Source organism: Phyllostomus discolor, chromosome 6, assembly GCF_004126475.2.
Source record: "Phyllostomus discolor isolate MPI-MPIP mPhyDis1 chromosome 6, mPhyDis1.pri.v3, whole genome shotgun sequence".
Lineage (NCBI taxonomy): Eukaryota > Metazoa > Chordata > Mammalia > Chiroptera > Phyllostomidae > Phyllostomus > Phyllostomus discolor.
Genome location: NC_040908.2, coordinates 40,940,471 through 40,962,077, shown reverse-complemented (window position 1 = coordinate 40,962,077; position 21,607 = coordinate 40,940,471). Strand labels below are relative to the sequence as shown.

At 38.2% G+C, this 21,607-nt stretch overlaps 1 protein-coding gene across 1 annotated transcript; it reads left to right on the top strand.

Moving 5' to 3' along the window:
* Nucleotides 1-4,456: 4,456 nt before the first annotated feature.
* On the top strand, nucleotides 4,457-20,646 carry CCT4 (chaperonin containing TCP1 subunit 4). Its single transcript, XM_028515382.2, has 14 exons — nucleotides 4,457-4,730; nucleotides 7,746-7,798; nucleotides 9,532-9,621; nucleotides 10,727-10,835; nucleotides 11,671-11,813; nucleotides 13,275-13,396; nucleotides 13,732-13,864; nucleotides 15,774-15,913; nucleotides 17,311-17,407; nucleotides 17,490-17,600; nucleotides 17,703-17,833; nucleotides 17,970-18,204; nucleotides 19,733-19,846; nucleotides 20,100-20,646. The coding sequence occupies exons 1-14, from the start codon at nucleotides 4,604-4,606 to the stop codon at nucleotides 20,112-20,114; spliced, it is 1,620 nt and encodes a 539-aa protein (XP_028371183.1). The 5' UTR covers nucleotides 4,457-4,603; the 3' UTR covers nucleotides 20,115-20,646.
* Nucleotides 20,647-21,607: the final 961 nt, after the last annotated feature.

Sequence of the window (21,607 nt, the reverse complement as noted above, 5' to 3'; positions counted from 1 at the left end):
CTATTCCAATGTATGTAATACATGGATATATATTGCCTGCGTGAGCCTACAAGCTCCAAAACACCAGTGATCAATAAAAGAAAAACATCTTATGCCACTAGGGGCTGCTATTGCCCATGTAACTGTTCAAGGTTGGTAACAGCTGCATTTTTAGAATGCCTTTGAAACAAAAGGATCAGAGAACAAAACTTTATTAAACGTCAAAACACAAGCTGTTTCATCCAACAAACCTGGGCATGGGCCTATTGAAAGGATTATTTGCTGTGAGGCAACAGCAAAGAAAAAAAAACCTTGAAACCTTGGCTCGAAGAGAAACTATAAGCACCTAATAGCGGCTCTCCTGTTAAACAGGTTTCCTTTCATTGTTGCCCAACTGGTTTCTGTTTAACATTCCATTGAACAACTGGTAGCTTCTCCTATTCAATTACCCTTTTATGGCTCATAGGCTGTTTGGTCCCAGACCAGCAACAAGTGTTTTTTTTTTTTAATGAGGTTTTCTAGCTCTGAAAATGTTAAAATTTAAAATGTGAACTGAAATAATGTGCAAACACAGGGGCCCCAAAGTTTTGCGATAAACTCTCCCTGGTCCCTGTCTCTACTCCACCTTTTCCAATTCTACTTTAATTACCATTCACTCTCCACTCAGCCAGCTACTCAACAAGTATTAGTTGAGAGCTTTGAGCCAGTCATTCTGTCAGGCTCCAAGGGATACAGAATTGAATAGTCTGCCTTAAAATCTTACATTCTGGTAAGGGAAAATAGTATGTAAATGAGAGCTTGCAGAGTATGCCACCCTAAAATATGTCATTTTAATATAAGGATTATTTTTTAGCTGAAGGCAACTGAGAAGAAGCAGATACAAGGAAAACTCCATGCACTCTATTTGCCTAAAAGCAGGACATAAATTTTCAAAAGTGTCCCTCCTGCCTGCCTACCAAGAACAAAAGTCAATCCCAGCCAAGAACTATAAACCCTTATTAATGGAAAAAGCACTAATTTAAATCTTCATAATAAACCTTACTCATGTTTACCTTGCATTTCCTGGTCACTTCCCCATCACTGGCCTTCCTGACACCTTTCTTTGCTCTTTAGCTTAAGGTGGTACACAAATTGGATTTCTATGCCACCACTTTGTTACTCAGTTTCTATAGGGATCACTCATGTATATATGAGGTATACATGTTAATAAACTTGTTTTCTTGTTAATCTGTCTTTTGTTATAGGAGTTTCAGCCAAACACTCAGAAGGGTAGAGAGGAGAGCATTTTCTCCTCTATATAAACAAATGATTTAAATTACAATGAACTAAGGGTTGTTTACTACTTAGTACCTAGAGATAATAGATTTGGTGGTGGAAGAAAAGAAAAATTATTAACTCAGCTTCAGTAGGTCAAAGGGAGGCTTTAACAGTGAATAGAATTGGAAGAGGTAATGGAGAGAAAAGGATCATTGGTTGGCCTTCAAGCTGGACCAGGACAATCAATCCTTTCCCTGTCCTTGGAATGTACGTTCAGTTTATCATTTACACAGTAGGAGTGGATCCAACGACATAGCCTGAAAGTGAGGTGATTGACACCATCTCGACAATATACATGACAGCCCAGTAAACCTTCTATATAAACTTTAAGATTCTGTAGGAGACCATTCTGCGTGGCGTGGGCCCAGCTCCCACTGAGATACACAGGACCCACACCCACAAATAGGTTCTCCCATGGGGAATCAGGCCTGCAATATGCCTAGGCCGCTTTGAGTCTTGCTCTTGCTAAAAAACTCCCTCACCCTGAATTGAGGACATTTACTGCAAAGTAACTTCCTAAAATCCATGCTAAACACTCCAAGGATGAGTGTAACTGGTTCAACCACTTTTGCCTTTTCATTTGCAAATATCCCTCTTCTGTGATGTGATTAGCGGCACTGGCTCCTTTGTTTTATGAAAAAGGTAACCACCTAAAGCGAACCTGTGCATAGTAAATGAGGACCATCAAGTAATGTGCCAAAAAACCCAATAAAGGCCAGTCATGGCAAGGGCCAAGGCTTTTGCTCCCCTTGAGAGAAAAGCCATGCTATCCCTTTCCCTCCACTGGACTCAGTATAGTCTGTGTGAATGTCTCATTTCATCCATAATGAAGTGGACACTGCGGGCCAGTGTCTGCATCAGATTTTGATGGGCAGATGTAGAGTCTACTTGTCTTGTGACAAGACAAGAGAAGCTTCATTAAGTTCCCTTGTTTATCAATCTGGAGTGGTTTCTCCATCCCCTGCTTGTAGGAAGGGGGGTGGGTGTTGTGCTGGATTCAGATTTCTCCCAGGACACTCCTGAAATTGCAACCAACAAATAATTGCACATGTTGCATAGAAAATAGCATGTCCCTATGTATGGGGGCATTAAAAACAGTAGTGTTAAGGTACACTGTAATGGGTTTAGAAATACTACCCCAAAATGTGGCACTGTGGCATATTAAATATTTGAAGGAACATGCAAAATTTTAGAAATGACAGGTGCAAGAACTCTCTGACCTTCCCCCTTCTCTCCTGAAACAGGTCATAAGACCCTCACATGAAAGGGCCCCTCCTATACCCAGAGCACTCCTAGGTCCAAAGACAAGGGATGCCAAGAGTAGTCTGAATGAGCAGGCCTAAATTTTTCCAGATTACTACTTTTAGCTTATATTTGTGTCCTATCACATTTTCCCACAACTTTCCACTCATCAAATCTAGCATAAAAATGCTGAAGTTAACCATTTTTCAGCTGTGCATTTCCTATCAAGGCTCCCATGTCACATATAAACTTACATTAAATAACTCTGTATGCTTTTCTCTTGTTAATATGTCGTTTGTTACAGAGCACCAGGCAAGAACCTAGAAGGATGGAAGAAACAAAGATACTTCCTGGCCTACAGTAGCAAAATGTGGAACCAGTTCCAGGAGTACAGGGTTATAAACCTGAAAACATAAAACAGGGCCTGGGTCATATTTTACACATAGTGCCCATTTTCATACCAGGTCGTTGAGGAGTTACTGAAGGGTTTTAAGCAGGCAAGTAATAACAACACATTTGAGTTTTTTTAAAAGATTCCTCTGTGGTAGCAGTACAGAAAACGTACTGGAGGAACTGGGGTAAGCCAAAAGCTAAACTGTCACAGTAATCAAATAGATGATGATGTGAGTCTAAGACAGTGGCACTTCGGTTGGAGAATATGAGATTCTTGATATGCAAAAGGTTTAAAATAAGCAGGCGTGGATGAGGGAAGAGAGGGGGCAAAACAAACGGAGGTATTTCATACGCTTGTTGAGAGGCATAAGAGAGCTAAAACACGCAAAGGGTTTAGCACTGGGCCCAACTGAATGCTTAGGTTCCTGAGAGTCAGTACTGGCTGTGTTTACACCGAAGAAGAACACAAGTGTTAGACCTGACGGATGTGGCTCAGTTAGCTGGGCTCAGTTAGCTGGGCGCAGCTCCACAAAGGGAAAGGTCACCGGTTCAATGTCTGGTAAAGGCACATGCCTGGGTTGTAGGTTCAGCATGTAGGAGAGCAATCTTTAAAAAAGTACAATTAAAAAGAATCTAGTGTAAAACCAAGGCGTTATGCTAACTAGCAAGCAGTCCTACTTTGGCAGGCAACCACAGCTCCAAAACTTTTAAGATTCTCTAGTATTGCCCATACGCCAGGGCTGGAGATTCGATCCCCAGTCAGGGTATATACAAGAAACAACAGATGATTCTTGTATGTGAATAAGTGGAAAAATAAATAAATAAATAAATAAGTGAGCCCTGGCTGGCATAGCTCAGTGGATTGAGCGCGGGCTGGGAATCAAAGTGTCCCAGGTTCGATTCCCAGCCAGGGTACATTTCCTGGGTTGCAGGCCATAACCCCCAGCAACCGCACATTGAGTTTCTCTCTCTCTCCCTCCCTTCCCTCTCTAAAAATAAATAAATAAAATCTTAAAAATGAATAAATAAATAAATGGAACAATAAATCGATGTTTCTCATCAATTTTTTTTAAGATTCTCTAGTATTTAATAAGGGGGTATTTTAAAAACTATAACCACCATTCGGTATCGATTTAGTGGGAGACAATCAAACCCAACACCTCAAGCAGAGAAAATCAGACACACCTCCCAAATCTCTTTCCCGCTCCCTTTCAAATAAATAAAATACAGAACTATATGACCTGACACAAAACGCCTCCAACACATCTAGTTAAGGGACCTCACAGCCGGGGATGCAAGTAGGAGATGTGGGTGCCCCCAACGCCCGCCTTAAAATAGCGGGTTGTCCTTCTCCGCCTCACAAGAGTCCTCCCCGCCGACGCCCCGACCCCACCACAGTGTCCGGGCCAAAACCCCCAGCGAGCCCCAAGTTCCCCGGCGCCGTCCCCTCAAACCGGCACGCGGCGGGCAGCCTGCAACGTCATGCCTGCGCCATGTGCTAAGCAGGTCCTCTTCTCCACCCTCCGCCTCCCCCGCCCCTTCCACCTCCCAACCGGGCGCGCTTTCTGGAAGATTCGTGAAGGGCGTTGGGCGCGTACTCTTACACCGCAGCCGGCTGCAATCCGCGTCCATCCGTTCTTCCTGAGCTCACGCAAATCCATCCCTGCTAGCCATGCCCGAGAACGTGGCACCCCGGAGCGGCGCTCCCGCCGGAGCTGCCGGCGGCCGCAACAAAAGCGCCTATAAGGACCGCGATAAGCCGGCCCAGATCCGCTTCAGCAACATCTCCGCGGCCAAAGGTATCGCTCCCCGGGCCTGATCCGCGGCCCAGCGGGGTGTCGCCCTGCGTTCTCACCCTGGTCTTGGGTGGGCATGGCTCATCTTTTTTGCTTCTTCAAATGATCCCTTGTGCTTATGAAGAAGAAAGAAGCTTTGTAGAGGGGCTTTATTGTTTTCTGCCGATAATTCTCAACCCCGAATATGGAGGGTTTGGGATTTGCCCCGTTCTGGCCCTAGGCGCTCATAGTTTTTTTCTTGGTCGCTCACTACACTTAAAGGGGCAACGCCCGCCTGCAACGGTCCATTGGGTTCTGACAGTTAATCCCTGCCGCTTATCCGCTTATTGGTTCCACTAGTGAAATGTTTGCACGATACTTTTGCGTTCTCTTGATCCTGTAAAAATGCCAATTAAATAAGCTTCCTTTGCACAACTGTTGAAACGAATCGGATAAACTCTTAGTGCCTAATTTGGGGCGGGATCCTTTGTATTGGGCTGTGAGGAATAGATTTGTTTGAGAATAATTGCGGAAAACCACATTATGTTCTCTCTACATGTGCGACTAAACACAAGCAAATCAAGAATCATGGACAGTTTGCTGCAGTTGAGGTTTTGTTGGTTTTGTAGAACGCTTTGGCGTATGTTGGAAATCAAGACGGAGTTTTATTCTCTGTTGCCATTACTTTGTGGCTTTGTAACCATTAACCCCTAGCCGAGGTTTACTTACCTATAAAATAGGGAAATGTTATTTCTTTGTACAGTTGTTGAGTGTTAAGAGAATCTAGCTCATACAGAGTCTGTAAGGGAAGGTGAGGATAAAGGCTAAGAGGTCTTGTGTTTGTGTGCTGAGTAGAGTGAGTATTTCATTCAGTTAGAGTGAGCCCTGAAGGGCCAAATCTTGAAGGGTCTGGTGTCTTGGATTTGGTGTAAACTCCCTGACTAGAGAGTCAGTTTTCAGTAGAATGAGTTAATAGCTTAACTTGTAGGGTTGCTGTGGGTATTAAATAAAAAAGCTTATGAACAGCCACATGTATAAAATACAATCTTACAAATATTTGACGTCATTCCAAATGACTGAGGATGTGACAGTGCTAAACGAATAGATACAACGCCTACAACAAACTAAGCAAACAACTAGAACAGGAACAGAACCACAGAAATGGAGAACACGTGGAGGGTTAGCAACAGGGAGTGGAAGAGGAGAGAGGGGGAAGAGGTACGGAGAATAAAGTCGCATAGATGGTAGGTAGAAAATAGACGGGGCGGGGGGCAAGAATAGTGTGGGAAATGTAAAGCTAAAGAACTTATGAAACATGGACATGAACTAAAGGGGGGGATGTGGGTAGGAGAGGGTATACATGGTGGAGGGGAATGAAGGGGGTAATGGGACAACTGTAATAGCATAATCAATAAAATCTATTTAAAAAACAAAAGCAAAAAAAAATAGGTACAGCAGGTCCTTGAATAATGTCTTTGTTTAACGTGATTTCTTTGTGTTGTTAATAAAATGCCCTAGGAACTTAACTCTTGTATTTATAATTAGTCTTCTGGTAACATTGGTATCACTGTATGTCATTTGCCTGCAGGCTGTATGTCTTCTAACCCTTAGGGGTTAAAAGAGCTGTATGATAGACTTTCAAGGAATGAGGAAGGTATAGTATAGCATGGGAAGTGTACTGAGGTGACTTTTGAAACAACAACGAACAGAGAATTGAAACTGGACAGGGGAGGTATGCCTGTAGGAAGGAGAGACCACCTACCTAGATGACATGAGGAGGACTCAGCAGAATGACACAACTAGTCTTTTCGAGTGCGACAAAATTCTGCAAACTGGTTGAGAAAAGCTGTTACCATTTGCGTTATTAGTTTAATTCGGGGAGTCGGTTTTTTATTTTGATGTTACCAAAAAAGAGAGAATAGTACCATTGGTTGAGGTAAAAAACCACACACACACAAGTCATAGTAGTTGTAGCAGTAGTACTCTGTGCCACACTGTGTGTTAAACTTCAGACACTCTGGGAGATGCAAGCTGTCTAAAGTTTTTTATTTCTTGGGTGTGTATTTTTTTATTATCTTTACGTAGATCAATATAAAGGCTTTTTTTTTAGCTTGATCCATTTTTAGAGAGTGGGTAAGGGAAGGAGAGAGGGAGAAAGACATTAATTGGTTGCCTCTTGCACATGCCCTGACTGGGGGACTGAACCCACAATATAAGGGCATTCTCACAGTGAATTGGTTAACTTTAGAATCATAGCCATGGGAGTCCACTAAAATTGCCTGGAAGGCTAATACATAATATTGACTGGATAATTAGGAACAACAGCCCAAAACTATGAAATAATTAGGTAGAAACCATTTTTAAATTATACCAAATATTTTCTCAAGCTCTTTAAGATTATGTATTATTGTTCACACAAATGGGGGGGGAACATTATGTAATGGTATGTACTCAGAATCATGTAATTATGATACGTACACAGAAACTATTAGGGCACAATCTCAACCCTGTGTGCATGGAGTTAAGATGCTGTGTGAGAAAGGGGAAGATTTAATCTGTTGTCCTGACATTGTCAAAGAAAGGGTGTCACACCAGCCAGGGGTAGTTTGGGTTTTTTAGTTAACATTTGGGTTTTTATTTTTTGGAGGGGTGGGTCAAACAAATAATTAATAGTATAGTAGGAGGTCTAGCCTATACTGTTGCTACTTGTCTTATTTTAAAGAATGGAGAAAAGAATAGAATCGTTCAGAACTAGATAGTATCATTTTGATATTTAAAGGAAGATTAGATCTTCAAAATTTATTCTGCCATAGGCACACCAGAAGACCTTTCGTGACTTTTAGTGTGTAGTGACTTTCACAGCAAAACATTAATTGTATGGCATACAATTAAAGGGGTAAGTTATTCTATTTCCTGTAGATTATTATTAGACCATTTCTTTTAGTGGACACAGTGAACTGTTCTACCCCATATCCTAGTAAGGACAAAATGAGAAGTCACTTTGTTCTTTAAAGAGCCTTGATTTCCTTTTCTTTACAGCTGTTGCTGATGCTATTAGAACAAGCCTTGGACCAAAAGGAATGGATAAAATGGTAAAAACTAAATCATGTGTTACTTAATTGAATACTACTGTCCACGTTGCAAGATCTTTATAGAGGGTTAAGATGTGCTGTGTAAAAAGTAAAATGTGAGCCCTGGCTGGCGTAGCTCAGTGGATTGAGCGCGGACTGGGAACCAAAGTGTCCCAGGTTCAATTCCCAGCCCGGGTACATTCCTGGGTTGCAGGCAATAACCCCCAGCAACCGCACATTGATCTCTCTCTCTCCCCTCTCCTCCCTCCCTTCCCTCTCTAAAAATAAATAAATAAAATCTTTTAAAAAAAAAAGTAAAATGTTTTAGAAAGGCACTTTGAGGGTTCAGAAGAGCAATAGATTACTTGGGAGGGGAACAGGACTTAACTATAATTCATATTTCATCTAAAACTTTTTAAACAGTGAAAGTATATATGCAAAATTAGTTATCTGTTGTGTTGTTAGAACGTATAGTAAAGTGAGGCATAAGTGTTTGCGTTCAATGTTCCTTATTGATGTAGTTCTGTGACCTGACATAAATAGGTCTGGGATTTCAACTCTACTTCTAGCTTTGTTGACTGGCAGCATAAAACAGATTCCAATGACTTTTAGGTAATATACCCTCAAATTTAGTGCTAGTTAACTTCCATTAACTTCCATAATGTGAGACAAGGAAACAATATGGAGGACTGTCTGGATGATACACAGATCACTATTTTTCTGGATATTTTTATATCTGCCTGATAGTAATGGTTTTTTTTTTTTTTTTTTTTAATCTTTGCTGAGGATACTACAAAATAATTTACTGCATTGACTGTAAGAATTGTGTAAGTTATAGAAACGTCTAATCACTATGTTGTACACCTGAAACTAATACTATATTGTATGTTAACCATAACTGAAAACTTTTTTAGTTATTTAACAAATAATAGCTAATATTCAATTAAAAAAAGAATTGTGGTCACTGCATTTATGGTGCTGTATTTTGGGGGAAGGCATTGTATTGTTACTGCTATGAACCCAGGAATGATAATGATTTTTTTAAAGATTTTATTTATTTTTAGAGGAAGAGAAACATCAGTTTACAAGAGATACATAGATCAGTTGCCTCTCCCATGCCCCCAACTAGGGACCTGGCCTGCAACCTAGGCATGTGCCCTGACTGGGAATTGAACCAGCAACCTTTTCGGTTCACAGGCCAGTGCTCAATCCACTGAGCCACACTAGCCAGGGCTGATAGTGATTCTTTTTTAAAAGATTTTATTTATTTATTTTTAGAGAGGGGAGGGAGGGAGAAAGAGAGAGAAACATCAATGTGCGGTTGCTGGGGGCCGTGGCCTGCAACCCAGGCGTGTGCCCTGACTGGGAATCAAACCTGTGATGCTTTGGTTCGCAGCCTGTGCTCAATCCACTGAGCTACACCAGCCAGGGCTGATAGTGATTCTTTATAGTATTGTTTATACCTATTTGTATGTAGATTCTTTCTCTTTTTTTTTCCCCACAAATAAAATATAGTTGGAACAAAGCCAGCTATTTCACATGTAAAGTTGGACTGTTGTGCATATTGTTAAATCATTATACTAATAATATGATTATTAGTATAAAGTTGGAAATTAAACACAGTTGTAAGTTATACAAATGGAACATCTCTATGAGAAGTACTAAAATTAGTAGAGATTTCAGGGTGTTACAGTAATGCTAGGTAAAGAAAACAATTTTGAAATTGTAACTTTTTAAAAATAAAAACTTTACAGATTCAAGATGGGAAAGGCGATGTGACCATTACAAATGATGGTGCCACCATTCTGAAACAAATGCAAGTGTTGCACCCAGCTGCTAGAATGGTAAGTATCGTTTTAAATGAGGTGTTAATTTTAAGTGCACAGTTTGATATTTGGTGAACGGTTAAATTTGTTTTATTTAATCACATGATATAATTTAAGCATTGTGATTTTTGTCAGGCAAAACAGACATGTTCTTAGGATATGCTGTGTGCCTAGGATTGTGCTCTCCAGTGCAAGGTGCCTATGCTTGTAAACAGGAATGTGCCATACGCTTAATGAAGGAGGAAATAACATGAAATTGTATAAATTATTAGTTTAATGAGTATTGGATAACAGCAAAATAATTTCAATTGTGTGAAAAATCGTGTCTAAACTTAGAATGACGTTTATTAAAAACAACTGTCAATGCATCTAAGAAGCATGGTCATTTCAGGGTTAAGTGAGAAGTTACCCTATCAGCAAAAATAAATTTCTATCTATTAAAAAGTTCCTTTTAATTATGTAAAGATGACTTTTTAAGTGAATCAGGTTGTGCTTATATAGGGTCAGTTCAGATAAACTTGGCGAAAGACTCCAAACTGATACTGTACTCTATCCTGGAATTCCTCCATTTCGTAGCTTCCAAGGCTACAGGATAACTGTGGTATAACATTATTTATGCTTTCTGACAGGAACTTTTAAGTAGCTTGGGAGCAAATATTTATGACCCACAGTGTGAACCAGGATTCATAACATGGCGTCTTATAGAGTATATAGATAGAATTATTTAATGCCACAAATATATCAGTCATCATTTTTAAATGAAACGGAAGGTAGACAACAAGTCCAGATTTATAATGAATCTTAACAGTGTTGAAAACAATCAAATAGTGACACTGATGTAAAGGCCTTTTGTTTTATATTTGAGTTAGTTGTTATTGGGTTAACAATTTTTAAAGATTTTATTTATTTTTAGAGAGAGGGAGAGAAACATCAGTGAGTGGTTGACTCACACATCCCCCAACTGGGGACCTAGCCTGCAACCCAGGCATGTGCCTTAACTGGGACTTGAACCAGTGAGTGACCTTTGGGATCACAAGCAGGTGCTTAGTTCACTTAGCCACAGCAGCCAGGGCTGGTTCTTACCATTTCTCATTGAACGACTTAATGTGTTCTGTTCATTTAGCTGGTGGAGTTATCTAAGGCACAAGATATAGAAGCAGGAGATGGCACCACATCAGTGGTCATCATTGCTGGTTCTCTCTTAGATTCCTGTACTAAGCTTCTTCAGAAAGGTAGGTAGAACATAGAACATACGTTATTACTGTATAAAGGCAAAAAGTTATTAAGTCATGTCAGATTTAAGATTTAATTTGGAATAATCTTTTTACTAGGAACTTTTAGACTACATTTTGCTATGTTTATTATATGAATTAGGGTTTCCCCCCCCCTTTTTTGCCAACTTTCTTTTTGAAGTAGAAAATTTGTTTTCACTTTTAACTAGCATGTGTATGTAATTGATCTGTTTCAAATTAAATGGAAATTAATTATTAGTCATAGTTAAACAGTTAAGGTTATTCAAAGCATTATATTTGTATTTGAAGCATAAATTAATCTATAGTTGAAAACAAGATTGGGATTGACTTAGGGAGCGAGAGGGTAAAGCTGGGTGGAGATAGGAAAAGAGAGAGAAAGCAGGAACAGCTGTTATAGCATAAACAATAAAAACTAAATATTATAACAGGAACCTAAACAACAAAACAAAGAAACAAGCAAAATATAACCAAAGACAATGAAATAAAGAACCAGACTGACAGTGTTCAGAGGAGAGAGGAGAGGGAATTTCAGGGGAAAAGAGCAAGGGTTTACAGGAACAAGTATAAAGGACACATGGATAAACACTAGGGGCAGGTAGAAATGGGAGGGAGGAGGGGAGGGTTGGGTGGGTGGGTAGGGATGGCAGTAAAAGATAGAAAATTGTACTGCAACAGCAATTGAAATAAAGACTAAATATTTAATAAGCTCAAATAAAACTTATGACTACTTTGAAATTTTAATGAGTGGAAAAAATGTGTGTCAAATACTAGTTTATCTGTTATAATTAAGTAACTAGATTTTCGCAAATGACAGGGATTCACCCAACTATCATTTCCGAGTCATTCCAGAAGGCTTTGGAAAAAGGTATTGAAATCTTGACTGACATGTCTCGACCTGTGGAACTGAGTGACAGAGAAACTTTGTTAAATAGTGCAACTACTTCATTGAACTCAAAGGTGAGACAAGCACTAAGGCATCATTCTAAAATTATAGCTTAAGGTTTGTTAAGAACCGCAGCTCTTATGCTGTGATTTTTATTTGATGTTGTACACTTAAATGTTAAGTCTCAAGAGTGACCAAGTAACTAAAGTAATTTGTGTAACTGACTCAAGTAAAGTTTAGTTCTTCAAGGCTTTCAGATAAATTGTATCGCCATTTAACAGATGGAAAAATAGGTCCAGTGAAGTTAAAGAACTCATCTTACACCCACAAATAAGGGGCAGAACTGAGGTCGAATCAGGGCCTTGTTGCCTGTCCATGATCCATCTCTTAACTAACATCTATGCTGCTTTTCTTAGTTATCAGATTTAAAGCAGTGCTGTTCTTTTGAATTTCTTGGTAAATTATGTCACTTTCTGTGTTTTGTCATTCTGTGTCACACACACATTCTTCTTTTTCCTTTTGTTTACATCAACATTAAATCAATATATTCTTTTTTTCTCAAATGTTAAATGGAGAGCTAGAGAAAATTCTCAAATGTCCCCAGAAGTAATACAGACAGAATAGTAGAATGGTTACAAGCATTGGTCATAGAGTTCAATGCTGGCTCCATCACTTTACAACTAAACTGTTAGTTGACTATTTTAATTTTTTCATCTGAAGGCTGAATGAATATGTGAATGTAAAGTGCCAAGACCACTGCCTGGCATATGATAAGTGCTCAGTAAGTGTTAGTGGCTATTTTTACCGGTGTCTCAGTATTACAGGGGCTCATACATAGCATCTGATCACAAATTCATTTTAGATAGGGAACCTCCACATAAAATTAATTTTCTCTTTATCTACTATATTAATAAAAGGGGAAACAACGATACCTTTTTTAATTTATTAATTTGGAGAGTGGAGAAATACCGATTTGCTGTTCCACACAGACATTCATTGATTGCTTCTTGTATATACCCTCACTGGGAATAGAACCCCCAGCCTTGGTATGTCTGCACAATGCTCTAACCAACTGTGCTATCCAGAAAGGCCAAAAATACTTATTTTTATTTTGTGCCCTTGGTGGCTGGCAACCTGAGTTGAAAACAGTGTGTATTGAATGTTTTCTCATATATGGTATACCCACTTTCCCTCCCTACCACCCCTAAAATAGTGATTGATTATTTCTCCCTGCCTCCCTCCAAGATTTTTATTTATTCCTAGAGAGAGGGGAAGGGAGGGAGGAAGAGAGAGAGAGAGACATCAGGGTGAAAGAGAAACAGATCGGTTACCTTCTGCCTGCGTTCCAGGGACCAAACCCACAACCTGGGCATTTTCCCTGACCAGGAATCAAACCGGTAACCTTTCATTTTGCGGGACAATACCCATCCAACAGAGCCATACCAGTCAGGGCAAGATTACTTTTTGAAAATCTTAATCAGTAAAGAATTAGAACTTTTTCTATTGTGAAGCTGATTTTTTTTTTTCAATTCTAGGTTGTCTCTCAATATTCAAGTCTGCTTTCTCCAATGAGTGTAAATGCAGTGATGAAAGTGATTGATCCAGCCACAGCTACCAGTGTAGATCTTAGAGATATTAAAATAGTTAAGAAACTTGGGTAAGCATATGTGTTTATAACTTTAATAAATAAAAACTAATTTTGAAAATAAACTGTTGCCAAAATTAAATATTACTTGAAATACCTAAGTGAAAGTCACAAAGCTCTTTCTGATTTCCATGAGAACTTGATTAATTCGGGAATCTCAAGAATTTGTATTCTCTTAATGATGGCAGGGCAGTAGAGTGATCAAAGGTTCAGGAAGGGGCACTAATAAATGTGAGTGAGGCTGAAGCACATTTTATTGCATTGATGATTTTTAATCTGTTAGATATCTATTAAACACACAGACTTCTACTCCCTGTTAACTATCCCCTTGCTTCCTTTTTTCATAGTGGGACAATTGATGACTGTGAGTTGGTGGAAGGGCTGGTTCTCACTCAAAAGGTGGCAAATTCCGGTATAACCAGAGTTGAAAAGGCAAAGATTGGGCTTATTCAATTTTGCTTATCTGCTCCCAAAACAGATGTAAGTAGAATCAGATGAAGTTGGTTCTTTATGTGTTTAACTTTCTAAAAACAGACTGTGTTCATTATGATAAAAATAGAAAATACTGATACTAGTGATAAAAAGCAGATTATCTCAAAAGAATTAGTAAAATTGAAACAAAAGTAGAAATTATTGTATGCCAGAGCATGGCAAAATCTATAGCATGAATTGACTAGTCAGTAAAATTGAGCACTGATTTACTTCATAGATGGAGACATATGTTAACAACAAGCATAGAAAAAAGTCATTAATATCCATTTTAAAGAAACAATAAGGATAGGTATGAAATAATAAAAATAGGTTATGTAAAAGTTACAGTGTAGGTGGGATTTCTATATCTTTTCTAGCTTTCTAAGGACAGAAACCTCACAGTAGCAGCCATATCTTTTTCCTGCATTTGTACAAATGAAACTTTAAGCCAGTTTAATATCCATACTCTGAAGAAATAAATGGTAGAGTAACAAGGATGCAAGTGAAATTATTTCAGTAATATATTTGTATAAAGAGAATATTCCGGCCCTGGCTAATGTAGCTCAGTGGATTGAGGCAGGCCTGCGAACCAAAGGATCGCTGGTTTGATTCCTAGTCAGGGCACATGCCTGGGTTGCAGGCCATATCCCCAGTATGGGGTGTGTTACAGGCAACCACACATTAATGTTTCATACCTGTCTTCCTCCCTCCCTTCCCCATCTCTCTAAAATAAATCTTAAAAAAAGAGAGGAAGAATATTCCAGTTCTCTTAGAATTGGAATATTCTCTTTATACAAATACAAGATAATTTGTACATTTTTTGATGATAAAATGTGCTTGTGTAAATACACACACACTCACAAAGGGTGAACCCATCTGTGTCAGTGTACCAGCTGGTGTTTTGAGAGGCTGTGTTCAACTTCAGTGAACCTTTTTTGAAGACTTTCAAAGCATTTGCCTATTTGTCTTTTAAGATTTTATTTATTTTTTAGAGAGGGAAAGAAACATCAATGTGTGGTTTCCTCTTGTACGCCCCCTACTGGGGATCTGGCCTGCAATCCAGGCATGTGCCCTGAGTGGGAATCGCACTGGCAACCTTTTGGTTTGCAGGCCAGTACTCAGTCCACTAAGCCACGCCAGGCAGGTGCCTATTTCATGATGATTTACGAGTGTACCTGCCCACACCACACTTCAGTGTTCAGCAGTTTTTGACCCCGTGCCCTACCCTGCCTGTTCACCCATTCACTCTCCAAGTGACTTTTCTTATTTCCCTGGGTGAAAAATGTCTCAAAGGGAAATGTTTTGCTGATGTGGAAGAGGTGAAGCAAAAAATGGCAGAAACACTAAAAGTCATCAAAATCGATGAGTTCAGAAATTGTTTTGAGCAGTGGGAAAAATGTCTCAATAGGTGTATTGTTACAATAGGTATAATCAAATGGAGATTACTTTGAAGGTGACTGAAGTTTAAACATGTAAGAAAAATGCACAACTTTTTAAATGCTGGTTTTGGGACATACACACACACACATGGTCCAGCAGAAGTAACATGAGCTTGAGTGTGGTTGGTAGGGTAATAATATGGGTGTAATTATAGTTTTAATTTAAACATTTCACCTAAAGTGTCATATGGTATGCTTGAGTGTGATATTGGTATGTTACAGAATTACACGTTTATGATTTTTGTAATAAAAAAAAGGAGTGTTATTTGCGCTGGACCCTGTATATGAATGATGCAAGGTATATGTATATAGATCAGTATAAAAGGCCTGTATTAGGTTAGTGTATATTCATATTCATCATAGACCTTTTCTGTGCACATTTTTATATAATATTTGGTATGGTTTTGGTTGGACTTACAATGTAATAATATTTTCATTAAGTTTTTTTTCCTTTAAAATTATGTTCTTTTTCTAAATAGATGGATAATCAGATAGTAGTATCTGACTACGCCCAGATGGACCGAGTGCTACGAGAGGAGAGAGCCTATATTCTAAACTTGGTGAAGCAAATTAAGAAAACAGGATGTAATGTCCTTCTCATACAGAAGTCTATTCTCAGGTGCAGGGCTATTTATTTTGTTCACCTTTTAATAATAATAATTGATTTTTAAGATTTTATTTTTAGAGAGGGGGGGGGGAGGGGGAGAGGGGAAGAGGGAGAGAGGGGGAGGGAGAGGGAGAGGGAGAGGAACATCAATGTGTGGTTGCTGGGGGTTATGGCCTGCGACCCAGGAATGTACCCTGCCTGGGAATCGAACCTGGGACACTTTAGTTCCCAGCCCGCACTCAATCCACTGAGCTATGCCAGCCAGGGCTGATCCTCTAGCAATTTTTAAAAAATGATTTAAGGTGGGTAAACAACTAGACAGCTAATGAATCTGCATTTTGGGGCATTCAGATAATCCTCTTAAGTGGGTTATCTTCCCATTGTGATAATTTAAATGTGGGATGATTAATCTTTCTAGACTAAGATCCTAAATATCAAGGAAATAGAAGGCTCTGTTTTTCAGTGTTTTCTTCTAATATGTTGATGCATTCCCATGTACTCTGTTTATTAATACTTTATGCCCGAAAGTACTGTGGATGCTCATTTTATGTAGAAACTTTGTTGAGGAGTTGGAATATGTGGTTCTTATGTAATAGGTAGTAGCCCTGAGTAAATTGTTCTCAAAATTCAGTTATATATTCCTCCATCTGGTATCACAGGGTTATCAGGATTGTTCCAGGTAATTTCTGGGAAGATGTAAATTTGTGGTCTTGAATTAATCATACTTTATTCTAAGTTAGGAGGTATCAATAAAGTTTTAAAATTTTTAAATTGCTTTTTAAAAAGAGAAAGAGAAACATGAATTTATCCTTTTACTTATTTATGCATTCATTGGGTGCTCTTTATGTGTGCCCTGACCAGGGATTGAACCTGCAACCTTTGTTATATCAGGGCCAACTGAGCTCTCCAGCCAGGGCTCAATAATGTTTTAGTTATCAGAGATATACTTAATGACATAATTATGTTGGTGTTTTACAAATAGTGTCATTGGAGTACGTTTTAATATTATCCATTGAAAACCTTAATTTAAGAATTTTGAGCTCCAGTTGGTTAAGAGTCATCCCACAAAGCAAAAGGTCAGCAGTTCAGTTCCTAGTTGGGGCACATGCCAAGGCTGTGGATTTGGTCCTCAGTTGGGTACACATGAGAGGCAACCAATCTATGTTTCTCTTTCATGTCAATGTTTCTCTCCCTTTTTATCTCTCTCCCTTCCCTTCTCTTTAGAACTAAAGAAATTAAATCTTTTAAAATAAATTTTAAAAAGAATTTTGAGCTCAAAATTTAAATTATCTTCAATAATAATTTGAGTCATTGGTCATTTAAATAATAGTAAAATAATGAAAGCCTGAAGATGTGGTTGGACAGCAATTTTTTTAACCTATCATTGACATACGGATTTTATATTTTAGAGATGCTCTTAGTGATCTTGCATTACATTTCCTGAACAAAATGAAGATTATGGTGGTTAAGGATATTGAAAGAGAAGACATTGAATTCATTTGTAAGGTAAAATACTCCCAACATCTGTATGTGTGAAAATATGCAGTAATCAAATGTTTTAATTTGTAGATTTGACAATTTTTCCTAGACAATTGGAACCAAGCCCGTTGCTCATATTGACCAGTTCACTGCTGACATGCTGGGATCGGCTGAGTTAGCTGAGGAGGTCAATTTAGATGGTTCTGGCAAACTCCTCAAGGTAACAGTGTTATAATTAAGCTTTATTTGCCTGGGATTTTTTTTTGTTTGTTTATTTTAACCCTTATTCCAAATAACCTAATTTGGAATTTGTTTACTAAAGATTACAGGCTGTACAAGCCCTGGAAAAACAGTTACAATTGTTGTTCGTGGATCCAACAAATTGGTTATTGAAGAAGCTGAACGCTCCATTCATGATGCCCTGTGTGTCATTCGCTGTTTAGTGAAGAAGAGGTAATATAAATTGCTAAGTAACATTTAGAACATTAAAACTCCTATAATTTGACAATTTTAAAGGTATAAATGCTAAATTATTTAAAATGAATTTCTCTTGGATAAGGTATGCTAAAAATATGTTTGTGAATTTCAGAGCTCTTATTGCAGGAGGTGGTGCTCCAGAAATAGAGTTGGCCCTACGGTTAACTGAATACTCACGAACACTGAGTGGTATGGAATCCTACTGCGTTCGTGCTTTTGCAGATGCTATGGAAGTCATTCCATCTACGCTAGCTGAAAATGCAGGCCTGAATCCCATTTCCACAGTAACAGAGTTAAGAAACCGGCATGCCCAAGGAGAAAAAACTACGGGCATTAATGTCCGAAAGGTGATGATTTAACCTTTAATTATTGCAGAAAATGTTGATGCTTATAAAATTTTTTAAAGCTTCATAATTGTCTACTGAATGAAAAGCTTTGAAAGTAAAAATAGTCTTGGATTTCAATATAAAACATGTAGGATAATTCATGTATGCCATTGAGTGAGAATTGAAGATGATACCTCAAGTGAAATGTATTTGTTTATTAGCTCTGTCAACTTATTAACTGTAATTTTTGGCAAATTACATAGTCTGTCCTTCAGTTTTCTCAGTTGTAAAAATGGATAAATTGTCCCTCATAGGCCTGGTGTGAGGATTAAATGTATTACAAGAAAACTCTAACAAATATGCCTGGTGTAAACATTGTACATATTAACCATTGCTGCAATTGTGGCCACCAGCCTAATATAGCCATCTAAAGTAAACACATAGAACAGTAATAATTTCCCCTTTTGTATTAATGTTTTATTAGTGGTTTTTTTTATTGAGACAGATAATACTTAATAGGAAAAACTGACAATCCACGCTGATATTTTTTGAATAGTACAAAACTGCAAAGGAGGACACTACGTGGTTTTAGTGAAAGCTTTATGAAAATGCAGCTTTCATTGGTAGGGCATGAAGAAATTTCAGATGGAGGAACAAATAGTTTATAGGTGAGAGAGACCAAGAAGTTCTGGTTTACTCTAGAGCAGAGGTTATATGTTGGTGATATTGTGGACTTCAAGGTTGGAAGGATCAGATAACAGCTATTATGAAAAGGCCCTGGAGTATTGGGGCAGGTATGGGTTGAAAGCCACTAAAGTTTTTTAACCAAGAGGCTAAGATATGATTTGCTTGTTATAGCCATCATCAGTAATCCTTAGGAGAAGGGGACCAGGACAGTGGCAGTAAGAATTTAAAAGTGAGATTTGAGAGAGATGTAAAAATGGCAGAACAGAACAGACTTGGTGAAAGTTAGAATTAGGATTCAGAAATGATTTGAGTGTTAGAGATCTTGTAATTTGCCCTGGCTGGCATAGCTCAGTGGATTGAGTGTGGGCTGCGAACCAAAGGGTCACCGGTTTGATTCCCAGTCAGGGCACATGCCTGGGTTGTAGGCCAGGTCCCCAGTAGGGGGTACATGAGAGGCAACCACACATTGATGTTTCTCTCCCTCTCTCTCTCCTTCCCTTCTCTAAAAATAAATAAATAAATTCTTTTTTTTTTTTTTAAGATCTTGTAATTTTTAATCTCTCTGATCCTCTACCTAATTTTTGCCAGGATATTTTTAAGTTTAAACATGTAGATGTTTTAAAATTAGGATTGGGAGAATCCAGCATTAGTTTTTGTTTGTTTGTTTGTTTGTTTTTCCCAAATTTTACTTGAAATACAACATAGAGTGTAGAGAAGAGCTTATTACTTAGTAGAGAATATCTTATTCTTGACTAAACCAAGGGAAAATTGCATTTGAAAAGGCCTTGAGCCATACTGATATCAGTGTAGTTGACGATGTGTATAATTACACACTCTAAAAGCAATTTGTGCTAATTTGCAGGGTGGTATTTCCAACATTTTGGAGGAGCTGGTTGTCCAGCCTCTGTTGGTTTCAGTTAGTGCACTGACTCTAGCAACTGAAACTGTCCGGAGCATACTGAAAATTGATGATGTGGTAAGTATGTATAGATTGTGAATTTTCCTACAGGGTCAGAAAGGCATTTTTTTTTTTTTTTTTTAAGAAATTGTTCGGGTGGGGGTGAGGGGTAAATAATAGATTGCTAGTCATTAAGGTAAAAACAGTTCCCACTTTTATAGTCTTTTTTCACTTGTAACAATAGGGGTGTTTTGGATAATTGCATAAAATGTGTTCCATCCTTAAAATTCTATTGTTACAGGTTTTGAAACTCAGGTTTTTCTCTTGTCAGGTAAACACTCGGTAATCTGGATAATGCTGCTGGACTGGCAACATCATGGCCACTAATAGTGCAGCTGGATTGGAAGGAAGGTTACCGGCGTTACTTGTTTCAAATACTGTTTCCTCTATGAATTCCTGGGCCTGGTCTTCCAGTTTGCATTTACTTGAAATTGTATTGATACAGTTCAATGAAAATATTAAATATTTGGTTTCAAAAGGCAGATTAATTTATTGTCGCTCTCCTCCCAACATTCTGTTACTTCAGACACTCTTGAAAAATGTGTATAAGAAGCCGGTGGGATGGATTCACATTTACCTGTTGATTTCCTTAGGATCTTAATCCTAAATACCTTGTCTTACTTTTTTTTTTAACAGAAGTACTGAGGGGGGAAATGGCCAAATTAATATGCTCATCACCCTGATAAATCCCCATTTACATAAACTATCAGAAAGATACAAAGTAAAAAAATGAAAGTCTCCCTAAACTTTATAATTCTGATCCCTTTTTCCAAGAATAAGCACTGTTGAGATATCTTCTACAAATAAAAGTGTACACAAGTAGTAAATTTTATTTATACAAAAAGGAGTATTAACTAATATGTCGTTTCAATGGTTTTAAGCATTTTCATTGACTCTACCCTGATTAAGCATATGTCTCACCATGAGTAGTGTAAAATCAGAGTAATCTTTTCCCTCACTTTAACCTTCTTCCATTAGTTCTGCACACACTGTAGCTACTGATTTTTTTAAAAACTTCTCAGGCACTCACCTTTATGAAAGCTTTCATGGCTTCTGATTACCTTTGCATAAAGGCTTGATTTTTGAACTGGACCTAAATTGGTCCTACACAATCTGCTATTATTCCCACCATCTCATCTCTTCTATTCACATGGAGTGTTATAAAAGCAACTAGGACTCTCCTTTGCATCTGTGGAGGATTTTAGCCAATCAGTCTGTAGGTTATTTAGTGTCTGACAACTCAAATAGTTAACTGAAATAGCATTTGGTTAATGTTAAGTCTTAGTATGTTTAGATACTATTTCTGGATTGTCTAGAACTGTATTCAACTTACTGTCTCCCCCTTTTAATAGCTATTTAGAGCTCACTGTAAAATAAGCTTTTTCTGGCTGCCATGAAACTGTTGAATGAGGTATGTCCTAAAATCTTTTAAGTCAGAATACTCCCCAAATTATTTATATTGGATCTTTTATCAGTCACTCAGCACAGGGTTCTGTGTGTCATATATATATATATATGGAATCCCTAAAGGTTCCACAGAAAAAGAACTAGTAAATACAACACTGTAACAGGATGCAAGGTTAACACATTAAAAAGTTGCATATTTATACAATCTGAAAAGGAAATTACAAAACCTCAGGAATTAAGAAGATGAAGGACTTGCACAATGAAAACTACAGAACATGGGTGAAATAAATGGAAACATCCCATGTTCATGGATTGGAAGACTTCACTGAAGACTTTTCTCATCGGCATGTGCACACCCTGGATCTGTCATAT